A 13,333-nucleotide genomic window follows, 5' to 3' on the forward strand; every position below is an offset into this window, starting at 1 on the left:
GCCCCGCCCCTTCCCCGCGGCGGAGCGGAACCTGGGCGTGCGGCGCGCGGAGCCGGCCGGGCGGGGAGGCCGGAGCGGGGCGAGGATGAGCGTCAAGCAAGTTACGTGCAGGTGAGCGCCGACCGCTCGCGCCGGGGACGGGGTGGCGATGGTCCCTGACCGGCGAGGTGACCCGGGAGCTCCTCCCGCGGAACCGCCGCGCCTCGGAGGGGCTCGGGCCGGAGCTGCGCGCCGCGCGCGGGAACGCGCCTCCAGAGAGAATCCATTTCCGGGCCGGGTGCTTCTCCACAGGTACTACGTGCAGGGAGTGTGCCGCGAGGGAAGCAAGTGTCTGTTCTCGCACGACCTGTCCAGCAGCAAGTCCTCCACCGTCTGCAAGTATTACCAGAAGGGGCAGTGCGCCTATGGAGCCCGCTGCAGGTGAGAGCCGGTGCCGTGCGTTGTGAGGAGCCGGGGGGACTCGAAGCTCGAGGAGGGATGAGGCGTTTGAGCGGCGAAAAGGACGGAATAATATATCGGTAGCGAGCTTTTCTCCCCCTCCTGAAGCCAGCGTACATGGTGTAGTGTTACGGTTTGACTGGGCCTTATCTTGTCCTGTGGAAACGAGGCGTCAGGGTCTCGCGCTCTCACCCGGTTCTCCTCATGTGAGGAGAGCTGGGCACTAAACACAGAAAGCCGGCTGTGCGGCTTCTCAGGAGGCAGCGCCAAGGCCGCGAGGCTGGCTGTGGGCACAAGGCACGGCAGTGACCCTGCAGTGCTGGGCAGTGCTGCTTTGCAGGGTGCACCTCACAGCTGTGTTCCTGCACATCCCAGTGCTGAGATCGGAGGACTTGTGGTTCTGCCTTAAAGTGAAGAGGGTTTTCTTTGTGCTCCCCTCAGCTTTGTGGGCAGTGTTTCTGTGTCTTTTACTGCAGCGTTTGGGTTAAAACTCTGGTGCTCTGGTAACTGCTGTGTGCTAGGGAATGTTCTGTGCTGTCAGCAGTGTGCTGCAGAGCTGGGGCTTCTTCCCAGAGCCATGCTGCTGGCATACGGAATCCTGTGTCTGCACTCACCAGCAGCCAGAGGTGTCAGGGTGTCGTGTGGCTGCAGTTGCTGCATTGCGTTCCTTCCCTGGGTTTTGCCAGTGGTGTCAGACCTGCATCCAGCTGCATTTCAGTGAGCTCTGCAGCTCATAAGCTGCTCAGATGGAATTAGCATTGTATGGAGCTGCTGATGGCAGCTGCAGAGTGTTAATCTGCTGCTCCAGCAGTATTGGAACAGTGGAGGGCCCTGGATGCATATGAGCTGGTGATGTCTATGGCTTTACTAGAGAAACCTCTGTACTGTACTGCGTGCTTCTGTTCTGCTGCTGAGAGCATGTTTCCATAGTCACTCATAACCTTTTCTGTCCTGTGTGCAAACATGACATCACGATAGTATGGAGCAGGAAGTTCCGTGTCCTGCTTGGACAGGGAGAATGAGATCACATCAGTCCTTATTGCGTGTCTTTTTAATTTGGCTTCTCAGAAAAATGTCAACAAAGCTCTTTGTGTGAGGATGATGAAGACCTGATCTAATGTGCACGTGAATGACGGTCTTTCAGCTGTGGTGGACCTCCCTAGAGAATTAGCAAAAAAATCTTGATGTGCTTTCAGAGGCATCCATTTGCTGAGGCTGAGAAGACTTTCAGTCTGGCTTTGAAAGAGACTGAAAGAGACTCTATTTGTCACAGGTATGACCACATCAGGCTCCCTGCCTCGGGGGGTGCAGCAGCTCCTGTGCCTCCTCCCATGGCATCAGCAGCGCATCTCAGCCCTCGCCCTGCACCAGAGCACAGTGCACCTGCAACCAAGAGCAAGCTGCGTGAGAGTGGCAAACGGGAAAAGAAAACGCTTGTTCTCAGGGACAGAAGTGAGTAGGAGGCTGCTGTGCTTATCCTTGATGTTGTCCTCTGGTTCTGATAGGAGTTGGGTCGTTTTTCACATTTTTTTTTAACTTCAGTTTCAAGGACAGTGGGAAAGAGGTGCTGGAGATCTGCCTTATCTTGTGAGGCCCCTTTCCTCTAAACACTTGTGTCTATTGGTACCTTTTAATGACAATGTTTAACTGACTGGCTTTTAACCTGGTGTGTCCTGAAAGATGTTTTTGGTTAGGGATGGGTTTCTTGTTTGGTATCCCTACCCATCAGATCTTTTCGTGCATTTTGCTCTCAATGAGAGGGCATTTGAAATGGTTGCTGAGTGGAGGATGGTGGCAGTGCTCAGAAGCACAAGCACAGAGACATCCATCCCTCTGCCTGAGGCCGCAGGGCAGAGCAGCTGAGCCCTGTTGCTGGTGCTGTTCCAACAGATTCTCTCTGTCACGTTGAGTGGGCCAGTTATACCCGTGTGCTGTGTGAAGTATTTTTTTACCATGTTTGTAAAACAGAGAGCAGCTGAAGAAGACACCTTGAAACTGATCTTTTCAACAAGTGGTTTGTGAGAATTGTAATGTAGGATTGAAAGAGGCTTAAGGCTGAGATTTTATTTAGAAGACATTTTTAAAGCAAAAAACTGCAGTCATTGGAAAGAAAATATAGGGAGCCTCTTATGTAGGCTTTGTGCTGTATGTTGAATTGTTAATATTACATTTTTCTTTCTTAAGACCTGTGTGGCTTGAATGAAGAGAAGGAAAAAGCCAGTGCAACGAATGATGTGGTGTGTTGCAGTGACAAAAACGATAATGTGGAAATGAAGCCCCATTCATATTTGGAAGCTATTTGCAGTGGGCTGGAAGATCCAGTAGCTGGAAGTTCCTTTGGTGATGGAGAGCAGCTGTGTCCTTATGCAGCAGCAGGAGCGTGCCACTTCGGGGACCGCTGCCTTTATCTGCATGGGGACGTGTGTGAAATATGTGGGCTGCAAGTGCTTCACCCTTTTGACCAAGAACAGAGGAAGGCTCATGAGATGGTAACGTTAACATGAAATCTGTGAGATGTGTGTGCTTAGTGCTACATTTGGTTTGTTTGTTTTTAAAAATCCAAAGGTGTGTTTTGTGGAATAGCCTGTGGTTTATCTGTCTGTAGGATGACAGACATCCAGGACCTCAGTGGTAACATTGATGCTGACAGCATTTTACAGCTATTTCCTTTTTTTTTTTTTTTTTTTTTCTTTCCCCTTTTTTATGGGAAACTTGCCTTGTCCCCAGGTACCCTAGAACTCTTTTAGGAAGATGTCTTTTGTAGCTGACAGGAGGTTGTAGTGGTCCCTTGTGTGTGATGGGGGAGAGGGACCATAGCCTGTGGTGAGTTCAGAGCAATTGCCCTGCCTGTCTGCTGGGTCACTGCTTCAGGTATCCCTGCTTGTGTGTGGCCACTTCCAGGGCAGTGTAAGATGGGGACACCCTGAGCAGAGTGTGAAGATTTTGGAGGTGATCTCTAACTAGGAAGGCTAGGGAAAGTGGATGAGGAATTGCTTGGGTAAAGGTGGCTGTAAGAGGCTGCTCTTCAGTATGCTTGGCGATTGGGTTTGTGTCAGGGCTGGTCAGGAACAGCAGTTTTCGAGGCTGAGGAGGAGAATGACCAGAAGCTTTAGTGGTTACTGGATCAGAAGTCTCTCCAGTGCCAGGAGTGGAATCCAGATTACCAGAATCTCATGTTATGTGATCTCAGCACGTAGCTCCAAACATGCCATGTGGTTCTCTTGTCCCAGGAGTCTGACGTCTGGCACAGTGTGCTGTTACCACTGCTGCCAGGTGCTCAGCTCTGGAGGCACAGATGTCTGTTGGATGGAAAGGTGCAGTAGTGGAAGTGCTGCTGTTAATGTGGAATTACTCTCTGGTCTTTTAAAGATTATTATTGTTTAAAGTCTGCTAGATATGTATAACTTGTCAAGTCCTGAGAACATCAGAAAGAAGAGGTAAAGCTATGGGGGATAACCAACAACTCAGCTTGTAGTGCTGTAAAAGCAAATGATGCATCACTGAGTACGGTGTGAGAAATGCTGTAGGAAGCTCATAGTAAGACACCAATTCCTTATCTAGGATAAAGCTTAGTGCCTGGTGACTGAGGCCTTAACGATAAACAGAGTAACATCGTGAGTGCAGCATCCATACTGGACTCTGAATTAGATGGGACTTGGGGATATTTGAAGCACTGCCTTGCCTAACTGCTGTTCTGGTACAGATGCAGGCAGGTGTAAATTAAGTGTTTAGGCAGCCCTTCCTTTGATACCTACAAAGCTGCAGAGAACATGAAAGGGTGGAATTATGTGATCATCCTTAAAGATCTTACAATTATATGATGGTAATTATGATGAAGGATAGTAGGGATGCTCTTAATTAGCCTACGGTGTTTTTCCTGTAACAGATCCATGTCAAACACTTTGGTTTTACGAAGAATGGTCCAACATATAAAGTACAATAACCAATGATATCTTTCCTGTGACAGATGTGCATGGCAACGTTTGAGCATGAGATGGAGAAGGCTTTTGCCTTTCAGGCAAGTCAGGACAAAGTGTGCAGCATCTGCATGGAAGTGGTGTATGAAAAGCCATCAGCCTCAGAGAGGAGGTTTGGGATCCTCTCCAACTGCAATCACACGTACTGCTTGTCCTGCATCCGGCAGTGGAGGTGTGCCAAGCAGTTTGAGAATCCAATCATAAAGTAAGTTCACGTTAACCAGCCCGTTGTCTTTGTGACCTGTGTCAGTGGGGTGGGCATTCTGCTGTACTTTGACTTGATAGAGAAATACATGAGGTCATAAGAGATCTGGTAGCTGTAGATATTAGCACAGCCATTAGTAAAATACCAGCTCAGAAAATCTTGGTCCAAGTGCTACAAATGTGTACAGTATTACCTTCAAGGCCAGGTAGGATGCATCAGCTATCCTTTGTTAACAGTGCCTATGTGCTGAGTCCAGCATGTTGGCCCTTTGCAACTTAAGCCTCTGTCATTGCATTGACAATGGGGCAAAGTGCAAATGTGGACTGCAGAATACTGAGTTAACTCATGCCCCTGCTTCGCTCATGGGAGCTCATTTGCACAAACAGTAACTCTTTCCTTTCTATGTGTGTGCTTAATTGCTGCATTTTTTTGTAAACTATAGCTTACTAAAGCTAGATCTCCCATTAATTGCACATCTGTATCTGAGTAAATTCCTTTGTCTTCTAGATGTGTATAAAGTGTATTCCAAACATACTCCTTCTTAGAAAGAATTTTAAACAACCAATTAGGGCAGTTTCCTTTTTTAGAATCTCTTTGAAAGCTCTTCCAAGTTACAAGCACACTGAGGAAGAGGTAGGAAATATTTTCATTCCTCTGCCAAAGTAAACTCTTTTGCAAAACTTCCCTTAATAGTTGCCTTGAAGTGAAAGTTATCTCAGTGCAGTGTAAGCTCTGTTGGAGCAAAGCTTCTGACAGACAGGCACTGAGATACTGTGCCTACAGCAGGGACTGTGGCTTTCATACGTAGTAGTGCTCTGGAACCACGTTTGTGGTGGAGTAGATACTAAAGCAAATTCCTCAAATGTATTTTCTGTATTTACTCATAATAGTGAGTGTACTGGTCTTTGCAAAGGTTCTCTGAAAGAGGGGCTTGGATCAGTTTGAAAAGCACTGCCTGCAGAGACACCGGGTGTTCCATGAGACTTGCATGGCAGGAGTAGTAATGCTTCTCGAGGCACCAGAAGGTGCATATTTGATTCTTGATCTTAAATCCTAATAAAGAAATCTGTCTTATAAAACCACTAAGTTAACAACTCCTCAGTTCTGGCAGAGTGCAGGTCAGGCTTAGGGAAAATCCTTGTTGTCATGCATCTGGTTTGGCTTTCTTTTGTTTGTGAGCTGAAGTACTTGCTTGGCAGGTACTTTATTTCTGTGCACTGGATCTTTAGCCACATTTCTTCAGGAAACGTCTGTTTATTTTGTTCAAGTCTTGAAATAAATGCAAAGCAGCACAAGGCTTACTGCATTTGGCAACCCTGCCTGTGGCAGTGGGTTGGAACTAAATGATCTCTGAGGTCCCTTCCAACCCAAGTCATTCTATGAGTCAGCCGGATTATTTCAGCTGAACCTAGTAACAGTTGTGCCCATATGTGCTGTGAAGTTGTCCGGTGCATCAGCCTGGCAGACCGTCTCCCTTTTGCTCAGGAACCTGCAGTTTCGGTCTGATAACACTGAGAATTGGTTTCAGAAAGTAATAAAGCTCTGCTTCTTTGTCTTGATCCATTCAGGTCTTGCCCAGAGTGCCGTGTGATATCGGAGTTCGTCATTCCCAGCGCTTATTGGGTGGAAGACCAGGAGAAAAAAAATGAGCTGATTGAAGCATTTAAGCAGGGAGTGGGGTAAGTTCATCAGCCAGAATGCTACTTACGTTGTCCTTGAGATTCACCAAGGCTTAATCAATCAAAATGCCTCTATTTTTAAACCTTTTGCAATCCATTCTACACATAACTCTTAATCACTCGTAACAGCACACCATTCTTTATTAGCTGAACTTTGTGACTGCTATCAGTCTGTTGTAATTATAGTTCAGAAGGTACTTGAACTCATGTTCGGAAATGTTGAGGCTATTTCAGTTCACCTGCCAAAGCTAGAGACACGTGCCTTCTGTTGGACGTAACTGCCTGGAAGGTCGTCACACACTGGGGAAAACAAATGAGGAAGGAAAACTTAATTTTTATGATAGCATCTTGAAATATGGGATACAGATTCACAGGTTTTTTGTAACAGCTACTGGAAATGTTAAATACTGCATCACTGCAATCCCTTTATTGTCTGATAAAGATTTGCCTGGCGATTGGAGCACTGGGGAGGTCTGCGAAAGCATTGTGTTACAGCAGCTTTGCAAAGCTGTGCTTGTCTGGAGAACCTGAGGGTCACTTTGTCACAGCGCAATGAGGAACCGTTACTTACCTCACTCTTTAAAGGGAAACAAGCAGGTTTGTGCCTGACACAAATGAGTCATGACTGTTTTGTGAAGTGGTGCACAGATTAACTGTGACATGCACCAACTTTTAAAACTTGCCTTATGGAGTCTGTGAAGGTATTACTTGAATCTGTGCATAGCTGTCCTACCAGCTCTTCAGCTTCTTGGGGGGATTTGTCTTACAACTTAGCAGCAGAATTGCTGAAAGCAGTAGTACTCCATTAAATGTTCAAGCCAGTTTTGTATTATTATTGCTTTATGTTCATTGTCAGACAAAGTAGTTGAATAAAATCACAGAATCACACAGTTGTGGGGGATGGAAGGGATCTTTGGAGATCATCTGTCCAACCCCCTGCTTAAGCAGGCTCCCTACTGCAGGTTGCACAGGTAGACATCCAGATGGGTTTTGAATATCTTCAGTGGGAGACTCCACAACCTCTTTGGGCAGCTGAGGAGCTTCAGATACTGTTTGTTTTCAATACCATGTTGCCATTGTGGTTTTATATTTTAATTCTAAAGGAGTTTGTATTGAAGATAATAAGTTGTGCTAAAAATCTTGGCTGAGTGATTTGTGAATGACTACATTCTACGTAAGTAGACTTGTTTTGTTGGAAAAGTGGTGTCAGGTAGTGTTACTACAAGTTGGGTTTTGGCTTTTGGTTTTGTATTTTGAGAATACAAAAAGGGTTTTTGCTTTATGTGCTCAGCTAAGACTAACACATGTTATAATTTCTGTATGGAGGGTTTTATGATCTCATAGCAGTTAGTTTGGATATGTTACTCATAGAAAAAATGCCAATAATATTTTTGTTTAAGGGAAGTCTAAGAGCAGGGATTCTCACGGTACAAATCCATTCTGCAGGAGGAAAAATCCTGACTGACTTAGGTTAGAACACAAGTGCTCTGTGACTTCCAGGTTTCCAAGACAGATCAGTTCCACTTTCGAATGCACTGCCTGCTCTGGGGTAGTCTTTCTTTGTTTCTTTTGTAGTGGTTTCTTCTCCATGTATTAGTTATTTTATAGGCTTTGTTTAGGTTATAGGGATCAGTTTCATTGCTGTTTGCACGTTGTTCACAAGTTCAATTGCAATTTGTCTGTAGTTTCCTCCAGATACTTCTCATTGGAGAACAACCCGTCGCACCACCCCTCCCCAATAACCTTTCTAGAAGGTGGTTACACAGCTCCAGCAACTTCGTAGAACAGCAAAGCTGCTGAAAACTTAGTGATAGAATTGTTACCACAGGACTTGCAAAGATAACGATGAGAGGAACTCAGCTCATTCATAAAAACAAAGTGATCAGTGCACTGGGGAGGAATGCTACAAAAATAGTGGGTTGTGTCCCTGTTGTATCCCTGTGATAGAAATGCACAGTGCTGGATAGGTGGCATTCTTTCAACATCATTCAATTTCAGTGTCTTAAGATTGTATTCTTTTGAACTTACGATGGTGCTCTTTTATGTATTTCTTTGTCCATTCCTAGATTTCTTTCCAATCTATTCTAACTGTTACCAGTTAAGGAGTAGGAGATCAGAACTCTTGGTATGTTAATGGTACTAGCAGCTGCAGTGGTAATAGTACAAAGTGATCTGCTTCCTCACTAGCTGAAGGCAGCAACTTTTTTCTCATTGAATTAGGAAAAAACCCTGCAAATACTTTGAACAAGGGAAAGGAACTTGTCCATTTGGAGGGAAGTGTCTTTACCTTCATGCCTATCCAGATGGGACACGAGCTGAACCTGAGAAACCAAGGAAACAGCTCAGCTCTGAGGGAACCGTGCGGGTAAGGAAATATTCCAGTCAGTTGTAATTGAAAACACTTCTTGAATATAAAGTGCACTACTTAGAGTACTTTCATACAATGGATGGCCTCAGAAAAGTTAAGTATCCCTCAGCTTTCCTTGAGGCAGAGGTTTGTTTGGAAGAGAAGGCACCTTTCATTTAATAGCAAGATTCATCTTTTTTTTTTTTTTTTTTTTTTTTTTTTTTTACCAGTGCTTCTCATTGCAGATCTTTTTTCAAGGAGATTCTACAGTTAAAGCTTCTACTTACAGTGGTATTAAAAATGAGTATTGCTTGCCTAGACCTAGCCGGTCCTATTCACAGCTAAAATGGTTAAAGCCTTCTCAAAGTCTCATTGTAGCTTCAGCCAGCATCTGGAATGGTCGAGACAGGCCTTCTAGTTTAGCAGTACTGATACAGCTCCTCACTACTGCCCAGTTAGACGTGAACTATTACTTATGTTCTGACAATGGAGTGGTTGTCACTTTCTCAGCAAATATTGCTGATACTATTAATAAATACCAATTTCTCAGTCTCAACTTTTTTATTAAATGAAGAAAGATGACTGATAAGGGGAAAAAACTTCTAATTGGCCTGTGCCAAGATAAATCAGATTTTCTTCTGTTGCAGTTCTTCAATTCTGTTCGTCTGTGGGACTTTATTGAAGACAGAGAAAGTAGGACTGTGACCAGCACAGATGATCAAGTAACAGAACTTGGAGAACTTTTCATGCACCTTTCTGGGGCTGAGGAGGATTCTGCTACTTCTCAATAAAGGCAAGCGAATGTGCTTTCTTCTGTAGCAATCTAGCTATTTATTTAGCAGTGGTTTTACTTCTTACAGCGCAGCTGGAATGACTGAATGTGCCCTGTGGTCCTACTTGTGCAGTCCTGGTGAAGTTTTCAGATAGTTGGTGTATGGCAACGAAAGTACTAAATTATATTTAAAAAGTTAAATTGATTGCATGGAAAAAAATCCCTTGATCCCAAGAGGGTTCCCTTCCTCGTTGGCCTAACATACGCTGTCTTGTAAATTGAATGGTCTTGTTACATGCAGCTGCTCTCTTGCCTTTTAAAGCATAAGGTGTTAAAAACTGTTGCTGTATCTGTTGAGGGTGCTTATTTCCCCCTAAATGAACTAAATGTGTATCTGCAGAAACACACTAGGAATAATGCTCCCTGTAGCTTTTCCTTTCTTAAAAAAATACCAAGTATCTAGAGTTCTGAGTAATGCTCAGTGTATTCTTACAGTGAGTGCTTCTAATGGGCACTGCCAGGCTGTCAGAGACAGCACAAATCAGGATCCCTCTACTGTTCTAAAATAATGAAGTGCGTGGTTACAGGAAAGGTCTCCTGGTTTCCTACAGCACCTGCTGTAAAGCACATGCAATTTGTTACCTCCAGGCAGAGCTGTAGTTCCAGTCAGTGCTGGAGTCAAAATGCACAGGTAAATGATACTTGCAGCACAAGTTGGTACTGGACACTGCGTAAGAAGTCAGTAACTTTCAATATTAATTCAAATGGTAATAGATAATTTTTTGTACGCGTATTTAATTAAAAGGGAAACCTTCATTCGGGTTAAATGAAGCAAAAATTAAATGAGGTAACTAACGTTCTGTCTAAATAACCTCTATCAGTGATCTTACAGTTTGCATCTGTACCATGTTAAATCATTTCAGTCAAAAAAGAAACACTGACCACTGCTTACCTGACCTGTGGGGGCAGCAGATACTTAGGGCTTTTCCACTGCCATGTATTTCTAGCATACCGAGTCACATCCTTCTGCCATGTATTCCCAGGACAGCCCTACTTTCAGGTACCTCATAGCCCCAGCTGGCAGTTATGTTATTTAAAGGGCAGGTGAAGTTCCAGCTGTCTATCTGCAGGACCTTGTTCTCATCAGAAGGAAGCACTGGTCAAGGTGAAGGAGGTCAGGTATTAAAGCACATCTTCTGAGTCAAATGTTAGTGGATTCTTTCTTTAAATTTTAATTCATGTTTGAGCTGCTGAAGCTTTGAGAATCATTTTAAGTTCTCTTTTAAATATACTTGTAGCAAAAGCAATTCATGGTAGGAATGTGCAGTTTGTAAGGTTATTTCTGCTTAGTCATTTGTATCAACTCTGCAGTTAAAGTTTGGTCTAGAGCCAACTGAACTAGCCACTGGGTATTTCAGTGCAAGCAAAGATTTTTTTCCATGCAAGTGCAACATGCAATCTTGAAAGTCAAGCACAGGGCCGGTATTTCTGCTACCCTTATGAACACACTGCTGTCACTGTAAGGCTGCTCGCCTGTTTCAAGACTCAGGCATTTGAGAAAGCTTGATCATTGAGATGGCAAGAATTGTGATGCAGCAAAGCGCATTTAGAGGCATTTGTGTAAAACGCTCCTTGTCCCTCTGGTTTTTTTTAGACAACTTCCATCTCTGCTGCGTAACAGCTTCCCAAGAGTGAATGTGCAAATTTTGCTCTCGGTTGTGATCTAGGAAATGTAGTGATGTTTTCATGATTATTTCAACACTAAAATCAATTTTTAACAATGCTTACTCTAAAGTCAGTCCTTAGCTTGTGAATATCTGTCACCACTTACTGCTCAACTTCTTTTTAAAACTGGCATTTGGAGGCACAAGTGATGGGCTTAATCTAGTAAATGATATTGCAGTGCAACTCCTCATCACTCATTAAAAAAGGTGAAGGAAGGTAAGTACAGCTGGGAGATGCAGTTCTGTAAGATGAGCGCTCTTTCTTGCATACCTTCTACTAAAAAATATGTACTTACACCCCTTAGCCTCCCCACTGAAGCTTTTTTTAGCTGTTCCAACACTTTTCAGATAAATATTTTCAGCAATGAAATACATTAAAAAATAGTAAGTGGAGAGAATGTTCCGCTCCTTAGACAGGGCATTCCTGTTACTTTGCTCAAAGAAAACCAAGCAGGAAACAAGAATCTGATGTACAAAAGGTAAGGTAACTTGTTTTTCAACGCTGCCTAGCGATTACATGAAGAGAAGTTTTAATGTGCAAGCAGTAAGACAGACTTGGACCTTCTACATTCTTCATTTTACAGCTTTCAAACTCTAGGTTGACATCAAATACTAATCAAAATAATTCTCCTTTTATTTAAAAAAAAAAAAAAGTTTTCCAGAGAGAGAGAACCTGTATTAAATAAGAATGAGGTTCCTTCTGGGGGTTCAGTGCTAAACTAAGAGCAACCTTTCATAGAATCATAGCACCATGAAGGTTGGAACAGACCACTACTGCCCCCTAACCTCGTCCCGCAGTGCCACATCTGCCTCTTTCTTGAACACCTCCAGGGACTGTGACTCCACCACTTCCCTTTTTTCATGCTTCCTTCTTTTGCAACACTAATTAAAATGAAGGTAAAATGAGAGAGAAAGGGCTGCAATTAAAATAACAAGATCACTATTGAAAATGCTGATCTGTATACAGCACTGTTTCCATCACTGCCAAATGCACATTTTATGATAATGCTCAGTTATAAGGGTGAAATCCTAATCCCTGAGTGATGGTCTAAGGACAGTCAAGCTTCTTAACCAGTACATTCCTGGCTTATGTATTTTAAATTCTCCTCTACCTGAACAGAATACTATTTCAAAAAGTAATTCTTAGATCAGACCACCTATTTCTGGTCACCTGCTGCCTGATTTGACCAAAACACCTAAGGGAAATACCTAAGGGAAAAAACACAAGCTCCCAGACGATACAATGCAGAGAAGTGGTGCAGGTAACTCACCTGATGGTTTATCAGTGTATGTATCGAGTAGATGCTGCTGAAAGATTGTTACAGTAACATCAAAACCAGTCTGTAAGTAAAGTGAATGGAAACTGATAGGTTGTCACATCTAGTATTTTATCTATTTTTACTGGTACAGTTAATATTTATCCTAAAAATTATTCAGAATGTTATTTCCTGAACTTTTTAGATGTAAATGTGTGTGTCAAAATATGAATTACTACATTAAATGATGATATTGAATCTTAAACCTAAAATTTAATTTATTTTATTAAAATAAGATAATCAGAGGAACCTTGGCTTACAATAAATGCATTTTCTCAGGAGCAATAAAAACAAAATTAAAACCCAAATCAGCAAGAAAAACTGTATATGCTCAGTTTCCTCTTGATAGTGCATCTCTTGGACGACAGCTTCAGATGGGATGAAAACTATGCTCATTCTGCAGAAGTATACTGATACTGTTAATTAGCCTTTATCAGCCACAAAAGCCTGTCTTTCTGCACTTTCCACCTCATTGGGCTGCAAGAAACAAGTCCGTAGTACCAAAATAAGCCGCTTAAGTTACCGAAGATGACCATAGCAAGACTGGCTAGCTTCCTTCTCTGAGCAGTACAGTTTAGAATATACTCCATTCCTTTGCAAGAGTTTTTTTTTCTACGTGCAAAACTATTGCAAAACTATTTTGTGTTGAATTAGCATTTTAACTTATTTCATTGGCTTGATGAAAGCTCTTAGGCAGGAGCTGATTTCCAGAAAGTTTTTTTCTTCTTCCCTCAGTCTTGTTTGCAGATACCCATTTCCAGCAAAAGTCCCCTGACGTGAAGCGGCACGGGGCAATCAGAGAGCACCAGATCACATCATCTTTCTTCCCTCAAATGCCAAGGCAGGTTATCCCTGCTGTAAAAAATACCAGTTTA

General features: G+C 43.3%; 1 protein-coding gene across 1 annotated transcript; it reads left to right on the top strand.

Moving 5' to 3' along the window:
* Nucleotides 1–85: 85 nt before the first annotated feature.
* Nucleotides 86–9,437, top strand: MKRN2 (makorin ring finger protein 2; the record flags this gene model as incomplete). Its single annotated transcript, XM_079540136.1, has 8 exons — nt 86–111; nt 292–420; nt 1,712–1,890; nt 2,623–2,927; nt 4,406–4,620; nt 6,189–6,299; nt 8,520–8,664; nt 9,294–9,437. The coding sequence occupies 8 exons, from the start codon at nt 86–88 to the stop codon at nt 9,435–9,437; spliced, it is 1,254 nt and encodes a 417-aa protein (XP_079396262.1).
* Between the last annotated feature and the right edge of the window lie 3,896 nt (nt 9,438–13,333).

This window comes from Tetrao urogallus (assembly GCF_951394365.1).
Source record: "Tetrao urogallus genome assembly, chromosome: 10".
NCBI lineage: Eukaryota > Metazoa > Chordata > Aves > Galliformes > Phasianidae > Tetrao > Tetrao urogallus.